The 17,067-nt window shown below is 40.5% G+C and overlaps 1 protein-coding gene and 1 long non-coding RNA gene across 2 annotated transcripts in view; both read right to left on the reverse strand.

Moving 5' to 3' along the window:
• Positions 1-17,067, reverse strand: part of LOC146059066 (uncharacterized) — a 248,331-nt gene that overhangs the window by 103,606 nt on the left and 127,658 nt on the right. The gene's annotated exons all lie outside the window — the stretch shown is intronic.
• The window catches only part of LOC146059303 (uncharacterized), an 83,873-nt gene continuing 67,624 nt past the window's right edge, over positions 819-17,067 (reverse strand). Inside the window, exon 4 of the mRNA XM_083171412.1 lies at positions 819-1,008. Coding sequence (XP_083027538.1) covers positions 819-1,008 — 190 coding nt within the window. The remainder of the gene's footprint in view (positions 1,009-17,067) is intronic.

Consider the following 17,067-nt stretch of genomic DNA (forward strand, 5'->3'; position numbering starts at 1 on the left):
CTTAGTGTCCTAGTTAGTTATTGTACTTAGGGCAGAATGGCTAACCCTACCACCCACTGTTATCCAGGGACTTATGGACAGTTTGACAAGAAGAGTGTCTGTAGTAATTACTGCATGTGGTGGACCTACAAAGTACTGACACCAATAAAATCGTGTTGCTCTATTTGTTGTAAGTGTCTAATCCCTTTTGTTTACATAATGTGTTACAATTAGGGTGGTATCCATTTAGCCATGGTAAATTACCATGTCTAATGGATCACCAAGGGGCTATTTAATTAGCCCTAAGTAACCAGCACATATCAGGGATTATGCTCTGTGTGCCTCAGGCATGCAAAAGGATATCCCCATAACCAGCCTTAGTTGACTTATTTTGCCACAATAAATGTTGTGTCCTGGAACTTATCCTATATCCCTTATGTTATTGCTTGAGAATGGGTAATTTACCACATGGTAAAAATGGACTATACTGATGGAGCGCCTGTCATGGGCTGCGACTGCAGCAGCCACTGTTATTCATGTTCTGTGTGGGATTTATGTGTTCACCGAATCAGTGCTCCGGGTTTTGGCTGATCCATCTTGCCTTGTCTCCATGCATACCTTAGTCTTTGGGTGTGGCTGCTTCCTAAGCCACTGGGTATATAGGTATGCTCCAAGCAAAAAAACCCTGCTAGTTATACTCCTGTGATACTCTTAGTAGATTCCTGGTGATTTCTATGTTCCCAGAGATTCTCAGAGTCCTAGCAAACTCCTGTCTGAGACTATTCCAGTTCAGTGTATTCCAGCCTGTGTATCTAAGAACTCAGTGCATCAGCTGTGTCCTAGATTGTCAGAGAACCATTGCCTCCAGACTGTGAGATCATGCCTGTATCAGAGAACCATTGTATCTTGTCTGTGTCTAGCTTCTGTGAGTACCAGCAGCTTCCCCACACATTGTGGTGGAAGTTGCACCTTTCATTACAATCTACTGTTGGTATTCTCACAGTGCCATCTGGAGCCATAGCTTTTGTCCTGAGACAGAGTCATGGAGGCTGTTAGGATGAAGGCCTAATCGCATGCAAACTTGTCTTGTGTATGTGTCTTGTTTGTTTGTCTCACGACAGATGCCAGAGGCATTGTTCTAGTCTGGCAAAAGAGTCGCTTAGGCGGTTAGGTTGCAAACCTATCCACAATATCTTGGGTATAGCTTTTGTTTGGTTTATTGCTACGGATTCGCATTATAGTGTTAAAGGCCACAAATCCTGTGTTCAGTCCTTGTCTGCAAGTTTCCATATTTTAGTCCATGTTCATGTGCAGAGCCTAGGTTATCTTTGTGTTATCTAGTCAGTTTATCCTCTTACTAGTAGCCTGACTCAGTTGGAACTTTGTGTCACCGCGAAAGACCAGGTGGCATCCGAGTACAGGATAGAGCTAGTCTGGCCTGGAATGGTGACTATTAGTGGCGAAGTCTAAGACCTGCGCTAGTGCCAGCTGACTCAGGGTATAGTAATAGAGTCAGGGTCAGGCTGAGGTGCTGCTGTGGCTTCACCAGGTGGCTATTAGTGGCGAAGTCTAAGACCTGCACAAGTGCCAGCTGACTCAGGGTAAAGTAATAGAGTCAGACTGAGAGGCTGCTGTGGCTTCACCACCTCGACCACAGAAACACAATTCAGGCTGTACTCAACATCTTGCAGACCTGCCAGTCAGAGCAAGGGTTAACCATGAGTTCACCCCTGATTATCATAACAGCACCTGTCAGCCAGCTTGAAGAATTACCAGATCTCATAAAATGGCACAGGACAGGAGCTCTATCAGACTGGGATGCACAAGCATCTCACACTCTCGTGCATCCTAGTCAGCATGGTGGCAGGGAGCAGATTGCCTGCCCATCTCCACTTCAGTGAGACAGGCAGGGTGAGTGGGGGATGCCGGGGGCTACAGGGGAGATGGGGGAGCAGTGGGGAGATGGCGGAGGGTGGCGGCAGGCTCAGACAGATCGTGGCACGCAAGCATCTCATGCACGAGTGCCACCTTCTTTCGGATGGTGCACATCAGTGATTGGTGATGCTATTGCCAGGGACCTGCTCCATCTGTATTTGAATAGTCTGGTAATGACCAATGAGTTGCAAGCAAGATTGTTGTCAATTGTCAAGATTGTTGTCACTCTTGCTTACAACTCATTTTTGCAGTGTGGTAAATACTCTCTATATAATGGTATCATGTAATGTAGTGGTTCCTAAACATTATAGAATCATGGCTCCATAGAGTATCAACATTTTTCCCATTACAAGCCTTGACCAAAAGGTGCTTATTGAATAATTTATTTAAACAATAAATAAATAAATAAATAAGTAAACTGTGCTTATGTGTAATGCTTAGGTTCAGTAATGTAGTCATGGAGAGAGTTGCGCTTCTGTTTGTCCATATATTTTATAATAGGCATGGTAAGCCAGTGCTGGAGGCTTTGGTCATGTATAGCAAACTTGTGGAACCCCTGTACGTGCCCTGGCATCACTGAGTTTGGGAACCATGAATGACTGACATAGGTCACATGGCTTCTCTTAAATCACTGTGATTTTACAAAGCGTTATTGTAGTATGTGACCTAACACAGGAATAGTTTCCTTTGAGAAATGAAAAAGTGCAGCAGTGAGCCAGTGTGGAAGCTACTTTAAGCAACTAATCAGCTTCTATCTGCCATAACATAGAATGTACTTTAATATTGCCTCAAAATGAATTGGTTGATATGGCCAATTTCCCACTGGTCCACTCTTTCCACTACGTGATACAGCAACTCTATAATCTCACAAGACTTATTTGCCTATTATATTTAGATATTATGTAGATAATTATCAACTTGCTTACTGGTACACTTCTGTTTCTATTTAGGGGATGCAGTTATAATGTTATAATTGTGGTGGTTGCGATATAATGAATGTAAGTATGCAGGGCCGTCTTAACATTAGGAAGGGCCCCTGGGCAACCTAGTTCACTGGACCCCCCCCCAAATTAGTTTGCCCAGGAGCCCACAGTCACCTCCCCAACCCTCACCTCTCTGGCTCCGTGCGGCAGCCAGTCAGCTTCCGGCGGCCGGGGATCCGATCATCTTTGCTGGGGGATCCGGGCAGCGGGATCAGGGCAGCGGTGGTAGCTAGGAGCCTGCCCTGAAGTGGCAAAGCGCTATTAACTGGCGGGGCGGGAAGCGCTGTTGCATTTGAAAAGACTGGCCAGACGCTGATTGGCTGAATTCAGCCAATCAGCGTTCGGCCAGTCTTTTCAAATGCAGCAGCGCTTCCCGCCCCACCGGCAAATAGCGCTAATGGGAAAGATGGTGGCCGGGTGGCGGGGATCCGACCATCCTCGCTGGGGAAGGGGATCAGGGCGGCGGTGGCGGTAGCTAGGAGCCCGAAGCGGCGAAGCACTATTTGTCGGCGGGGGCGGGAAGCGCTGTTGAATTTGAAAAGACTGGCCGGATGCTGATTGGCTGAATTCAGCCAATCAGCATTCAGCCAGTCATTTTAAATGCAGCAGCGCTTCTCGCCCCCCCTGCCGGCAAATAGCGCTTCGCCGCTTCGGGCTCCTAGCTACCGCCACCGATGCCCTGATCCCCCTGCCGGATCACCCAGTGAGGGTGATCAGAACCCCGGCACACGGACCCCCGAAATTAAATTCACTGCTAGCTAGGAGGTGAAGCGCTATTTGCCGGCGGGGTGGGAAGCGCTGTTGCCTTTTCAAAGACTGGCCGGATGCTGATTTTCTGAATTCAGCCAATCAGCGTCCGGCCAGTCTATTCAAATGCAACAGCGCTTCCCGCCCCGCCGGCAAATAGAGCTTCGCCGAATCAGGCTTCTAGCTACCGCCACCGCCCTGATCCCCCTGCCCGGATCCCCCAGCGAGGGTGAGCGGATTCCCGGACCCAGGCCACCATCTTTCCCATTGGGCTGGGCCGGGGGCCCCTAGGTCCTAGGGCCCCCAGGCAACTGCACATCGTGCCCAATGGGAAAGACGGCACTGTAAGTATGCTGTGGTGGGTTATGATTAGGCCAGGGAATGGGGAGAGTTAGGCTGCAGGGCAGAGAGGTTAGATTTAAATGGCAGGGTACAGGGTTTAGGCAATAGCGGAGAGGGCTAGGGATAGCCTGCAGGCAGAGAGGATTAGCTTTTGACCTTTGGTATCTCAATAGTCAGGATCGTGTATATATCCCTTAATTAGACCTTAAAATAAAATGTTATGTAAAATCATGAAGTACCCTTTTTACTTCATGATTCTATAGTGCTAAATTTCAGAAGCTACAGTATAGCAGATAGTGAACATTTTAATCTATTGTCATGTGACATTTTTATTATTTGACTGTCTTATGTACTAGTCTAGTCAGAAAGGACACTTTCAAAGGCTCTGATTATGACTCACTATGTCGCTACTGGAACAGCTGAATTACCACTTTCTTTCTAACTAGGTAACACATTTATGGAGTTTGTGTCAAATCTAGTTTTATTTTAAGGAAGACTGTGTCAAGCCAGTGTGAGTATTGGAGATCATCAAATATTTCCTCTCCTGTTAGCAGCCATGTCAAATGTATGGGATTTGTCAATCACACTGGTTAGATCAGCTGGAATCTGATGAACTTTCGTATGACATGTACAGTTAAAAGAACAGGAAAATGATGACAAGTGATGTAGTCTGGCCCATTACACTTATCATTTCTCCTTGTACAGTATATTTCTTCTGCCCAATCCCCAAGACTAATTCTTAATTCAGCATTTTCTACAATATAGGTTAATACACTGCAATTATTGTACAACCAATTTAATAAAATAACATGTATTTAAAGCACACACTGGAATAATGGTGCAAATCTGTTGGCAAAAATAATCCCGGGAACTGAAAACTGCTGCATTTTTGGAACTGATCAATTTTAATGAGAATCTGATAATTACTGAATTTTAGAAACAAGAAAAAAAAACTTAGGTGGATTAAAAAGTCAGGTCATTGAGTGTATACTAATCCACTGTCTGCTTTGCTGATCTAAGCCATGTCCCTTCTAGCTATCAGTGTCTCTTCTTTCTTTGATTGATAATTATTCATGCTGCGTCAATGACCATCCATCACAACCGTCTCTGTGTGACGGCCTCCTCTATGATCCAATACTCAGAGCAATTACGTTTGGAATAAAGCCAGCTCCATAGGTTTATTGTCTATTCTAAATGACAACAGTAAACTCAAAGTCTATCCTATTCTCATTAGCAGTCCCTGGCAGTCACTCAATAGACTGACATCACTTTACCCTTAAGTACAATATGTAAAGGCCTTGTTGTAGTACAGCTTGTATTTATCAGCAATGTCATATTGGCATGTTTACATGTTAATAAATGTTTCAAAGTTTCTAAATTGTACTATAGATAGAACAAATTTATAAATATAGATCTTTATATATACAGTATATATATATATATTTATGTATTTCACTATATTGTTGCTACATATATAACTGAAAACAAACAATATTGTATTTTCCTATGATTGCTTAAATTATAAAAAACAAGCCTCTAACACATGCCAAAAAATTAAATAAAACATAAAATAAACTTTGCCACAAAGATATCAATGTATTTTGTTTAATAACTTACATTATCAGGGGTAACACAGCACAATTTATTCAATTCTTTAATTTATATATATTTTTCCCAAAAAAATTGTTGCATTCATTTTGAAATACCTTATATTATATTGTTTTCAAATTGTTTACAATATTTATATGAGGCAATATAAGATGTAATATAGTTAAATAAATGTAAATTTGTATGCAGGAAAATATGTATTTAGAGATGTATCCAGTATGTATATGTTAGGCATGAAAACTATATATACTTCCCCTCCACCATAGTTCAGAAATAGTGTAGATGTGGCCTGACAGTATTAGTTCAGGGAGGGCAATAAGTGACCGTCAAGTGGTTATAGAGTTATACATCCCAGCATTCCTTGCAACAGTTTTATAATAGCCAAGTAACACAACTGTGGCAGGGAATACTGGGATGTGTAATTCAACAACAGCTGGAGGGTCACTAATTGCCTAAACATGCTATAATCCATAGTTTGACAGATTCCACCATTACAGTCCAAGCTTTAAGAATAGTCCTGGTTGAGTCCAGATGGTTAAATCAAATTGACTGTGGTACTAATAAAGTTCATCTGTGCTCAAGTATGGATAGCCTTAAAACCTGGACTGTAATGATGGAGTTTGAGAAAATGCTAAAGTCACATTATCCTATTTAGAGTAAGTTTAGATTTATCCAGATTAATCTTGTTGGCTATTCAAAACACGTGAGAGCCATTTTTGAGAGCTGAGTAAATACGAATACAAACAAGTAAATCTGAACCCACTCATCTCTAATCAATAATGTAATGGCATGTCCTATACATAAAAGACAATGTGCTCAAATTTCATTATTAAATAGAAAACTCAAATTTTCATTCTAAAATCTAATTACATATAAATGTAAATACAATAATAAATATACAAAAGTTTTGGTTTCCCATTTAAGAATCAGATAGGAATCTTCTTTCCCACAAAAGTTGAAATGGACACATCAAGATTAGGGGCCTTATTTTGGTTCATTCTTTCTGACAAAATCCTTCTTAGATGGACAAAACCATGTGCACTGCAGGGGGGCAGATGTAACTTGTGCAGAGAGAATTAGATTTGGGTGAGTAATTTTGTTTCTGTGCAGGGAAAATACTGACTGCTTTATTTTTACACTGCAATATAGATCTCACTTTGAAGTAAAACCCCACCCAAATCTAATTCTCTCTGCACATGTTACATCTGCCCCCCTGCAGTGCACATGGTTTTGCCCATCTAAGAAGGATTTTGTCAGAAAGAATGAACCAAAATAAGGCCCTAGATGACATCAACTGCATATGATGTCGCTACAATGGTAATAAACAAAATTCTATACACGGATCAATACACAATTAGGCAGCCAGAATCAACTAGATATTCATTATCATCATCATCAATAGGTATTATTTCTCTAGTCCTTTAAACTCCTAAAATGCACCCATATCTAAATTGTCACAGATATGTGAACCTGCCCTTTCAGCCCATGTTCTACCTATGCAAGGATAAAAAGACACAAATTAATAATAATCAAATATAAAAACATGGGCATATCCATGTCAATTTTGATGCACAGGATGGACATTCATAGTTGACATTCAAAAAGCGATACATGGTCAACACTACTTTAGGTCCAGTTAGGTCTTTTTTAAATCTAACTGGATGAGGGAAGGGAGAAGGGGACACTGGGTAGACATACCTCCCAACAGTCCCGTTTTTAGCGGGACCATCCTGTTTTTTTGGCACAGTCCCGCATCCTTCCCGGGCCGGCAGTGTCCCGCAGTGGGGGGGGGGGGCAGCTGGGAGTCCCCCCAGCCTGAAGGGAATAGACGCTGTGCGCATGCGTAGTGTCTATTCATCAGACCAGAGGACGTGGATGAGGATGTCTCTGCTGCGCGAGTGTCCCTCTTTAGCTACTACAGAAGTGGGGAGGTCAGGGTACAAGTGACAGTACCTCATAGATCTCTGGAGAAGCAAGAGAAGTTTTTCACACAAATAAAAAGATGACTCCACAAAAGAAGCAGCTTTTTGGAAGTGATACTTGGCAAGAAGTTAATGATGAATTGTGTTATTCTTTTAACTAAATATTTGTGGCAAATGTAAACATAAGTATCACCTGTTATAATTTTAACATAATAAATGCATTCAAATCTCTGAAAAGAATGCTTTTGGAGATTTGGCCATTTACTGCATATGCACCTGGAGTGGGAATAGATTCCAGGGATTGGATGCAGTGGGCAATACCCTTTGAAAATGTGTCCTCTGTCTCCTAATGTTTTGCACCATAGGGCATGAGACACTTTATGCAAAATCGTCATTTCTCCAGGAGTTGCGAATGCATTTCATACTTTTCCAAAATGATGCTTCTTAGTCGCATTGTAGCAGCAAAAGAATTGATATAACATTATAAAGATACAGATTAATTATTATGATAAGGAGGCATGGCAACAACATTCTGCATCTAATCCCCCTTTCACAATGAACATGTCATCTATTTTATAGATAAGGACAAACAAATAGAGAGCCTGAGTGTAATCAGCATCTATATCAGTAGTGAAACTCCCAGATGCTGTGAAAGTATTGGTCTCTCGATGCCAGTAGCATGTAGAGGATCAGCCAGGAAGGTTAGTGTCTGTGTGCTACACAGAGCTAGAGATGCAGAAATGGCTGGCTGGTAAGGCATAAGGGTGCTGGCTGGAGAGATATAAGATACAAGTCCCTTGGCTAGTGAGACATAAGGGAACTGGCTTTTGCAAAAGAAGAGTGATGGCTGGTAAGATAGAATGGAATTGGCTGATGAGACAGAAGGGTCATGGCTGGTGAGACAGAATAGAACTGGCTGATGAGACAGAAGGGTGGTGGCTGGTGAGACAGAATGGAACTGGCTGATGAGACAGAAGGGTGGTGGCTGGTGAGACAGAATGGGACTGGCTGATGAGACAGAATGGAACTGACTGGTGAAACAGAATGGGACTGGCTGGTGAGACAGATGCATGATGTCTGGTTAGACTGAATGGGACTGGCTGGTGAGACAGGAGCATGATGGCTGGTGAGACAGAATGGGTTTGGCTGATGAGACATAGGACTGACTGGTGAGGCAGGAGAATGATGGGTGGTGAGAGAGAAGGGTGATGGTCGATGAGACAGAATGGGACTGGTTGATGAGACAGAAGCATGATGCTGGTGAGACAGAAGCATGATGGCTGGAGAGACAGAATAGGACTGACTGATGAGACAGACATTTGTGCTACTGAGAGGGGGCTCCATTATTGTATATATTTCATTTTAAGGCATCTGGCTTGAAATTACACCCTTGATAAACATATTGCCATAAGTAACTGACTAAATAATCAGTAGAAATATGGATTTGGCAGTATGGATGGTGCATTGGTTAGCATTACTGCTTCACAGAGCTAAATGCATGGGATTGATTCCCACTATGGCCCTAACTGTGCAGAGTTTGTATATGCTACCAATACTTGCATGGGTTTCCTCCGGGTACTCTGGTTTCCTCCCACAATCCAAAAATATACTGGTAGGTTAATTGGTTCCTAACAAAATTAACCTTAGAATGTCTGTGTGTGCATGTACATGGGGTAGGGAACATAGAGTGTAAGCTTCACTGGGGCAGGGACTGACGTGAATGTTCAAATATTCTCTGTAAAATGCTGTGGATTATATGTGCGCTATATAAGAAACTGTTAATAAATAAATAAATACATTAATTGTCTGAGTGCTCCAAACTCCCATCACTAGGCCACCAATTCTAGTATATTCTAACTTTTATATACAAAGCAACAAGAAAAGAATCTGCTTCCTATTGTACCCTGGAGTGCAATGGGCAATATAATGCACAAAGTCTGCTTAAAACATAGTTTTTGCTATATATCAATGTTACATTTTAATTAACCTCAGTATATAGTGCATTGTATTCAGTGCATACAGTTAAGCACTTTCTTTCTCTGTGTATAACCAATCAAGGGGGGGGGGGGGGGGGGTTGCAGTTGTAGGATGTGGCTATGCTCTGGTAGGGGTTTGGCCAGCCAGCACATAGGTTTGACTATTAGAGATTGCTTGATCTGGGGCCCTCGATGAATATATATTTAGTTAACACTGCTAGTGCATGAAAGATAATGTATCACATTAACAACAGCAATGCACTGTAAAAAAATATGATTATGGTATAGTGGATCATTGCTGTCTGGATTGATCATGTTATGGTCAACCACCTTTAGTGGAACCCATCTAGTTAGATGCCTAAAGATAGCTGACCACGTTAGATCGATGGGAGCATGGTTGACGGTCACATGGTCATCATAGGTCAATGTGTACAATGTATAAGTGTACAGTGTCCCCTTGCATGGCTCATTGCACTTGCTATGCTTCGGGCCCTTGCCTTGCTAATCTATGCACACTATTATAATCTAGTTCTATGTCCACTTGGGTAGAAAGTATGAACAAAGTCAACCTGCACCAAAAAAAGTGAAAACCTTATGTCGACCATGTGACCATCAACCACGCTCTGGGCAACCTAACGCTTGCGATGGTCGATCTAGACATCAAAGATCCGTCGAACAGATATGAGTAAATACACCAAAGTCCTGTACAGTTTTAATCTTACATATGTATAATGTATATTTTTGTGCATTAGGATACAGTCTGGAAACTGATTCATAGAGGAAGAGATGGGCCCACAGGCAGTAGGGCCTACTGGGGGTTTCACCTATTTCCCTGTGGGCCAGTCTGACACTGGTAGTAGCTTTTGGGCTTCCCATTTGTATATTAACCAATCCCTCTCCTTGATCCCACAATGCATTGCACAGCCTGATTCATCAATCACACAGCACATACTGTATGCTGGGTACATCTCCAGGAAAAAAGCTATAGCATTAGCTATCTCACTTTGGTTCTATCCTTTGCCAAGACAGGGTTTGCAGTGTTCTTACATTCGAAGGATTAGATTTTTTTTCTTTGCAATTATAGGAGTTAATGTCAGATCTCCGTCACAGGATGTCATGTATATACATGTATCCTGTATAACACATATTTTGCCTACAGCATCCATTAGTAATCATAGCAGATTTTGAGACAACATCAACTTAAGACACAGCTCCTATAGTTAGTGGTTAGGACCAGTGGCATCATAAGACATGTGCTGGAGGTGTGGCCTGCACCCAGACGTCATCCTTGGAGGGATCTTCTACAGTGACAGGTGCTGCAGTGTGTTACTCTCCTGCAGCACTCTTGTACTGTCACAGATGAAGAGCTGACAGAGATCCCTGCAAGGCCATGCCCCCTTTATATTGGACCATGCCCCTTTTTCAGGCAGCCACACCTTTGGCGGGGTGGGGTAATGCAGAGTGCACACTGTGCGTCACCACACCTGGTCAAGCATCTGGATAAGACATTAAATTGGAATGCTAAACTTAAATGTAGTCTGTTTTCATCCATAACAGTTTTAAATGTGGCACATTTACTTACCTATGACAGTGCCATAACAAGGTGTCAGTGTACCATGTCAGTACTGGCCTTGAAAGCATGACACCATTACATCAAGCAGAGGGGGTACCAGCATTGGGAAGTACAGTACAGCACTGTCCACAGCATCCTAAGGATGTTCCTAGCAGCAGAACTGCAGCAGTGATACTTACTGCTAGTTGCCATTACATGCACTCAGCTAACTAGAAGCGGGAGCCGTGAAACAGAGATGGTGACATCCCCAGAGCCCTGACCTCCGTGCAATGTTACCACTCACACGACCCGAGTTATGGCCCTGTCTATGACTATTGACTACAGATGTAATTTCAACAAAAAGTAATACTATAGGCTAATAGTAAACAACAAAAGACAAATAAAACATAACAACGTGTATAGAAAAATACAGCGCATTCTTTTAAAAATAATAACAAAACTATTTTATTGTTCAAAATACATATATGTTATATGCAGTATAAATAACTGTTCGAGACGGCTGACCTGCAAAAAAGGTATTTTTTCCTTTCTTTCAATCCAACCTGACAGCCTTTCAGGTCAAATCAAGCAATAATGAAGTACTTTCTGGTGACTCTAGCACAGCTCAAAGAAAAAACAAAATGAAGGAAAATGTCAAGAACATTCTTTTTAAACCCTCAAAAAAAATCTTGCCGGAGATTCATTGTGTCTCCAAACATCTGTACATAACACTTGGCTGCAGTGAAATAAGGGTGTTTAATAAAACATCAAAGGTCTTTAAAAACACAAAGCCAAGAATACAAATACAGTCAAGGCTATTAAGGATCAATATTATGCATGTAGAGGGAAAAAAATGAGCATTGTTTAAGAAAGACTATTTCGATTTAAATTTTGAGTTGTAAATTATATTGTTGTAATAGTCCACGGATGGATGCCTCTAAGTGTGGTCGACACAAGCTAGGTGAATGTTTCTATTGACTTACAAGCTAGATGCATGTGTCAAAATGCAGTCCGGTATTTTTGTAATAATAGCTAGCAGTCATAGCTGTAAATTATTTATGGGGACTATTCAGTGTGAACAGGTTAGTGTACACATCGTCTTCAGCTTGACTGGCCTGATTTCAGATCACTCATACATTCAATTCCTTGGAGACGTGCTCTTATCATTGGAAACCCTAAAAAGTAACAAACTACAGTCACTCTGACAGGCCAGGATGTCCTCGCAATTTGTTCATTTTTCTTTCAAGGTTCATTGAATTTGTTCTTATCAGATTCTTTTGCAACAAATGCAATGTTTTCTTTTTCTTTTACACGATAATAATAGAAACTCGCCGAGGTAGACGGATCTGTTAAATTGCAGTTACAACATTATCCCATGTTCTCCATCCAAACAGGCAGCAGATGTCATTGTTGTAGATCCTAATGGAGAATGACATCTGGCTAATGGTGTGTTACGTACATAGTAAGAATGGGAAGAATGTTTCTGATTGGAGGCTTACATTTTTAATGATGTAAATAAACACAATTAAATTGTTGATGTTGACATGCGTTTAGTATTTTGCAATGTTTTTCATTTATTTATGTAATTATAAATTTAAATATATGGTATGAATGTTAAGACAAAAACAAAGATCAATTACCTTTTTACTTGGAGTTAGAGCCCGTGAATGCTATTTATTACACTATAAATTGCTGATGTCAAGGACATTAACATATTTGAATCTAAAGAGTTATTTTACACAACTTCAAATAAAAATATGTATATATGTGTTTTGTTATCTTTCCTCTCTTGTAGGTTATTGTGATGAAAAATATATATATTTTTTTTAGAAATATATGCAGATAAGGTCTCCATAATCACTCTTAACACTAATCATTGTCTCCATTCCAACATGTCTTCTGGCCTGGGCAAGACTTTTCTATAAAAGTTAGGAAGGAACCCATATTGAGGACCACCTGGGTTGTGTAAATGTTGCGCTGCTTGCGGTCCAAATGCAACATGTGTAGAGAGAGTTAGATTTGGGTGGGGCATGGTAGAACTGAAATCTAAATTGCAGTGTAAAAAGAAATACATTTTTTAATTTTTAAGTTTAAAAATAATTTTTTCAATGTTTATTTGTTATAAATGTGTTGTAATTGTGTACTTAATTGATTTAACATTGCTGAATAATACTTATCTAAAACAAAAAAAATGGTCTAAATAGAGCTGTTTTCTGTGAGATATTCTAACTCGGATACCATTACTTCCTGCCTTACAACTGTTATACTATACGTTACATTCCAGTTGGTCTGAAAGAAATCAGACGCTTTATGCTCTAAAAATACAGCCAGAATTCCTAACCAATTTACATTTGGAGCATTAAAGATGCATACCATTACATTGGCCAACTTTCTGGGAAAAGTAAGAAATTCTAACAACCAAATTTTGCCTTTTCCCAAACATTAAATAGGCTTCCATTACATCCTGGCCAATACAGTATCTGCAGCTTTCTGACCTTGTCCTGCATTTGTCAGATCTCTATCAGCTGTGTACTACACCAGTACAATTCATGTGCATGTCTCAGCCAGGCACCTGCCATTATGCAGATGTCCAAGTATCAAACACCAAGTATCAAACACCAGAAACACTACCGGCTAATCTGGTCCAATATCTTAGCCAGTACCATCCCGGCACCTGAAGTGCTACTAGATTCATCCCAATCCTGTATCGTAGCCAGTACCAGCCTGGCATCAAAAGCACTACTGGTTCCAGCCCTTTCCTGTATCTTAGCTGGTACCAACCTGGCATCAGAAGCACTTCAGATTCCAGCCTGACATTGTTTCTAGTCAATACCAGCCCAGCATCAGGTGAGCTACTGGTTTCAGCCTACCAGATCTAATATTATTTACTAAGTTATTAGCTCAACGTCTTCAATGTATACTCCCTAGATTGCTTCAGAATGGCTTTAAAGGTCGCTCCTCCATGCACAATATCCGTATGCTCATTGCCACTATGATTCATACCAAATAAATAAAGAATAATAATGCTATTATAGTTAGCTGTGATGTCGATAAGGCTTTCGACAGAGTCTCCTGGGCTCATATTTTACGTATATATGATATCCAGGGTTTTGGTAATGAATTCACTGCTATTTTGAAACTTATACTCCCAACCAATGGCATATTTGACCATTAATGGTCTGAATTCACCATATTTCCCTTTATTCAGGGTTACACGACAAGTTTGACCCCTCTCCCCTGTTTAATCTGGAGCTTGACTCCTTGATTCGATACTTCATTAAAACAGACTCTTATTTTATTTATTTATTAACAGTTTCCTTATATAGCGCACAAATGAATTCAGTTAGGAGATTATTCAATTAGGGTATATGTCTTTATTTTAGTGAACCCAAAACTGCTTTTCCCAGTTTACAAAAGATAATTAAAGATTTCATCACAATTTCAGGGTTCTTTGTTAACTTCACCAAAACGGAAGCATTGGCCATGTTTCCAGAAGTGAAAGATGGGTGAGGTTCATCTTTCCCCTTCAGAATATTGGAATTATTAATAGGGGGCATATAACATTTATTTGGGCAGGAACATGACCTAGAATTACACGGATGAAGTTACAACAACCATTATGGTTGGGTGGAATAAACTTACCCTGTCCTCAGGACTATGCATTAGCTTCTAACTATAGATATGCATTGGATGGATAAAATCAGTTGACAACTTTAAATCTTGCAAGTTGGATCAAGCTTTCCTTCCAAGTATTAGTTTGGTTAGTCAAATGCACTCACCCCCAGTAAGGATATTTGCTCTTATTTTGTATACACCCTGTCTAGCTTGGCGCTTGTTTCATAGGAGACTAGGTCTTTCATACTCACATTCTATATTTCTGCCTTTACTGGCCAACAGAGATTTCCAAGACGGTGACTCTGCCACAATATTTACATCCTGGTATCTCCATGGTCTTTGCTTGGTGCATCAACTTGTTGATGAAGATGGTTTTTCCATTCTACCCCTGCCCATGCTCTGAGAAAAATGTACACATTCCATTATTTGCATATTTCCAAATCCGCAGCTATGTCGCACAATTGCTTACTACACTCCAAGTCACAAAAGTCAACCGCCTAGATCCCTTCACCAGATATTAGATGGGACGCCCATTCTTCACTTCTTTACTATATGGCCATATAAGGAAACAAATTGATTTATCGACTATTACTATGGGTATAGCTAAGTGGAAGAGGTATGATTCAGATATTCCTCTGTTAACTAGTATTACATTTTGAGTCTTATTGAATATACATTTGGTTTCGGCTTCATATGCAGAAATCCAATATAAACTACTTCATAGGGCGTAATACACGCCAAGATTGCGGTTTTTTACAGGTGCATCAGAATATTCAAACTGATTCAAATGCTCATTACCTGAAGCGGATATTGTACACTGTATGTGGTCATGTTTGGTAGCTCAAACATTCTGTTTAGAAATCCAGGCTTATATTAATAACGCTTTTAATATTCCTTTCCAGATTAATATGCACTGGGCTTTGTGGAACTATTATAGCCAATCTGATTTAAATAAACCAGCTATTAGAGTACGATTGTTATTGGCCCGTATAGCAGCTGCGGCCAAAAAGACTATTTTGTCTAAATGGATTAAATCCGAACCTATCTCTATTCAGTTAATGCTCCTTCCTCTGGTCTATATGCACCAAATGGATTGGATGTGATGTTCTCTTGATTCGGAATCAAGAGAAAAAAAATATTTGATATATGGCTTCCTTATATTACTGTTTTACCTACTACTACATTAAAGATAACATTTGTAAATCTGTTCATCTAACCACGTGGTACAATATGGTTGATATTAGTTACTGGCTCTCCCCATTTTAAAAATAAAATTGTCATATCACTCTGATCCTACTGCCCATTTTCTATTGTCACACATTTTTTGCAGATTACTTTTTGACGATTTCGTACTACTCTCAACATATTTTTTGTCTCTCTACCTACTGTATTATCAAACTGTTTTGTTATGGCCAAAGTATTGTCTTTCACTATGCTATGTTTTACATTTGTCACATAGGGCCTTATTCTAGTTCACTCTTTCTGACAAAATCCTTCTTTGATGGACAAAACCATGTGCACTGCAGGTGGGGCAGATGTAAAATGTGCAGAGAGAATTAGATTTAGGTGAATTATTTTGTTTCTGTGCAGGGTAAATACTGGCTGCTTAATTTTATTACTACAATATAGATCTCACTTTGAAGTAAAACCCCACCCAAATCTAATTCTCTCTGCACAAGTTACATCTGCCTCACCTGCAGTGCACATGGGGCCTTATTTTGGTTCACTCTTTCTGACAAAATCCTTCTTAGATGGACAAAACCATGTGCACTGCAGGGGAGCATATGCAAAATGTGCAGAGAGAGTTAGATTTGGGTGGGGTTTTATTTCAAAGTGAGATCTATATTGAAGTGTAAAAATAAAGCAGCCAGTATTTTCCCTGCACAGAAACAAAATTACTCACCCAAATCTAATTCTCTCTGCACATGTTACATCTGCCCCCCTGCAGTGCACATGGTTTTGTCCATCTAAGAAGTATTTTGTCAGAAAGAGTGAACCAAAATAAGGCCCATGGTTTTGTCCATCTAAAGCTGCCCATACACGGTCCGTTTAATGGATCCGTTTGGGACTTAAAAAGCACACATCGGATCGGATCGCATCCCTAGTGCATGCAGTGTGCATGCACTGCGATCCGATACAATGTGTACCTAGTACAAAAAGTAGGTGCAGCACATACTTTTTGTACCGCACTATGTGATGCGCGGGAGCGCGCATCGCATAGTGCAGAACGGATGCCGGCGAACGGCTCCGTGTATGGGCAGCTTAAGAAGGATTTTGTCAGAAAGAGTGAAATAGAATAAGGCCCATAGTTCTGCATTTACTTCTGTAATTGCTGTCTGCATATTTCTATTAAATATACATATTAAAAAAAACGATTCCCTCTAATCCTCTGACACATAAGGCAAAAT

Source organism: Crinia signifera, chromosome 2, assembly GCF_055691185.1.
Source record: "Crinia signifera chromosome 2, ASM5569118v1, whole genome shotgun sequence".
Classification (NCBI taxonomy): domain Eukaryota; kingdom Metazoa; phylum Chordata; class Amphibia; order Anura; family Myobatrachidae; genus Crinia; species Crinia signifera.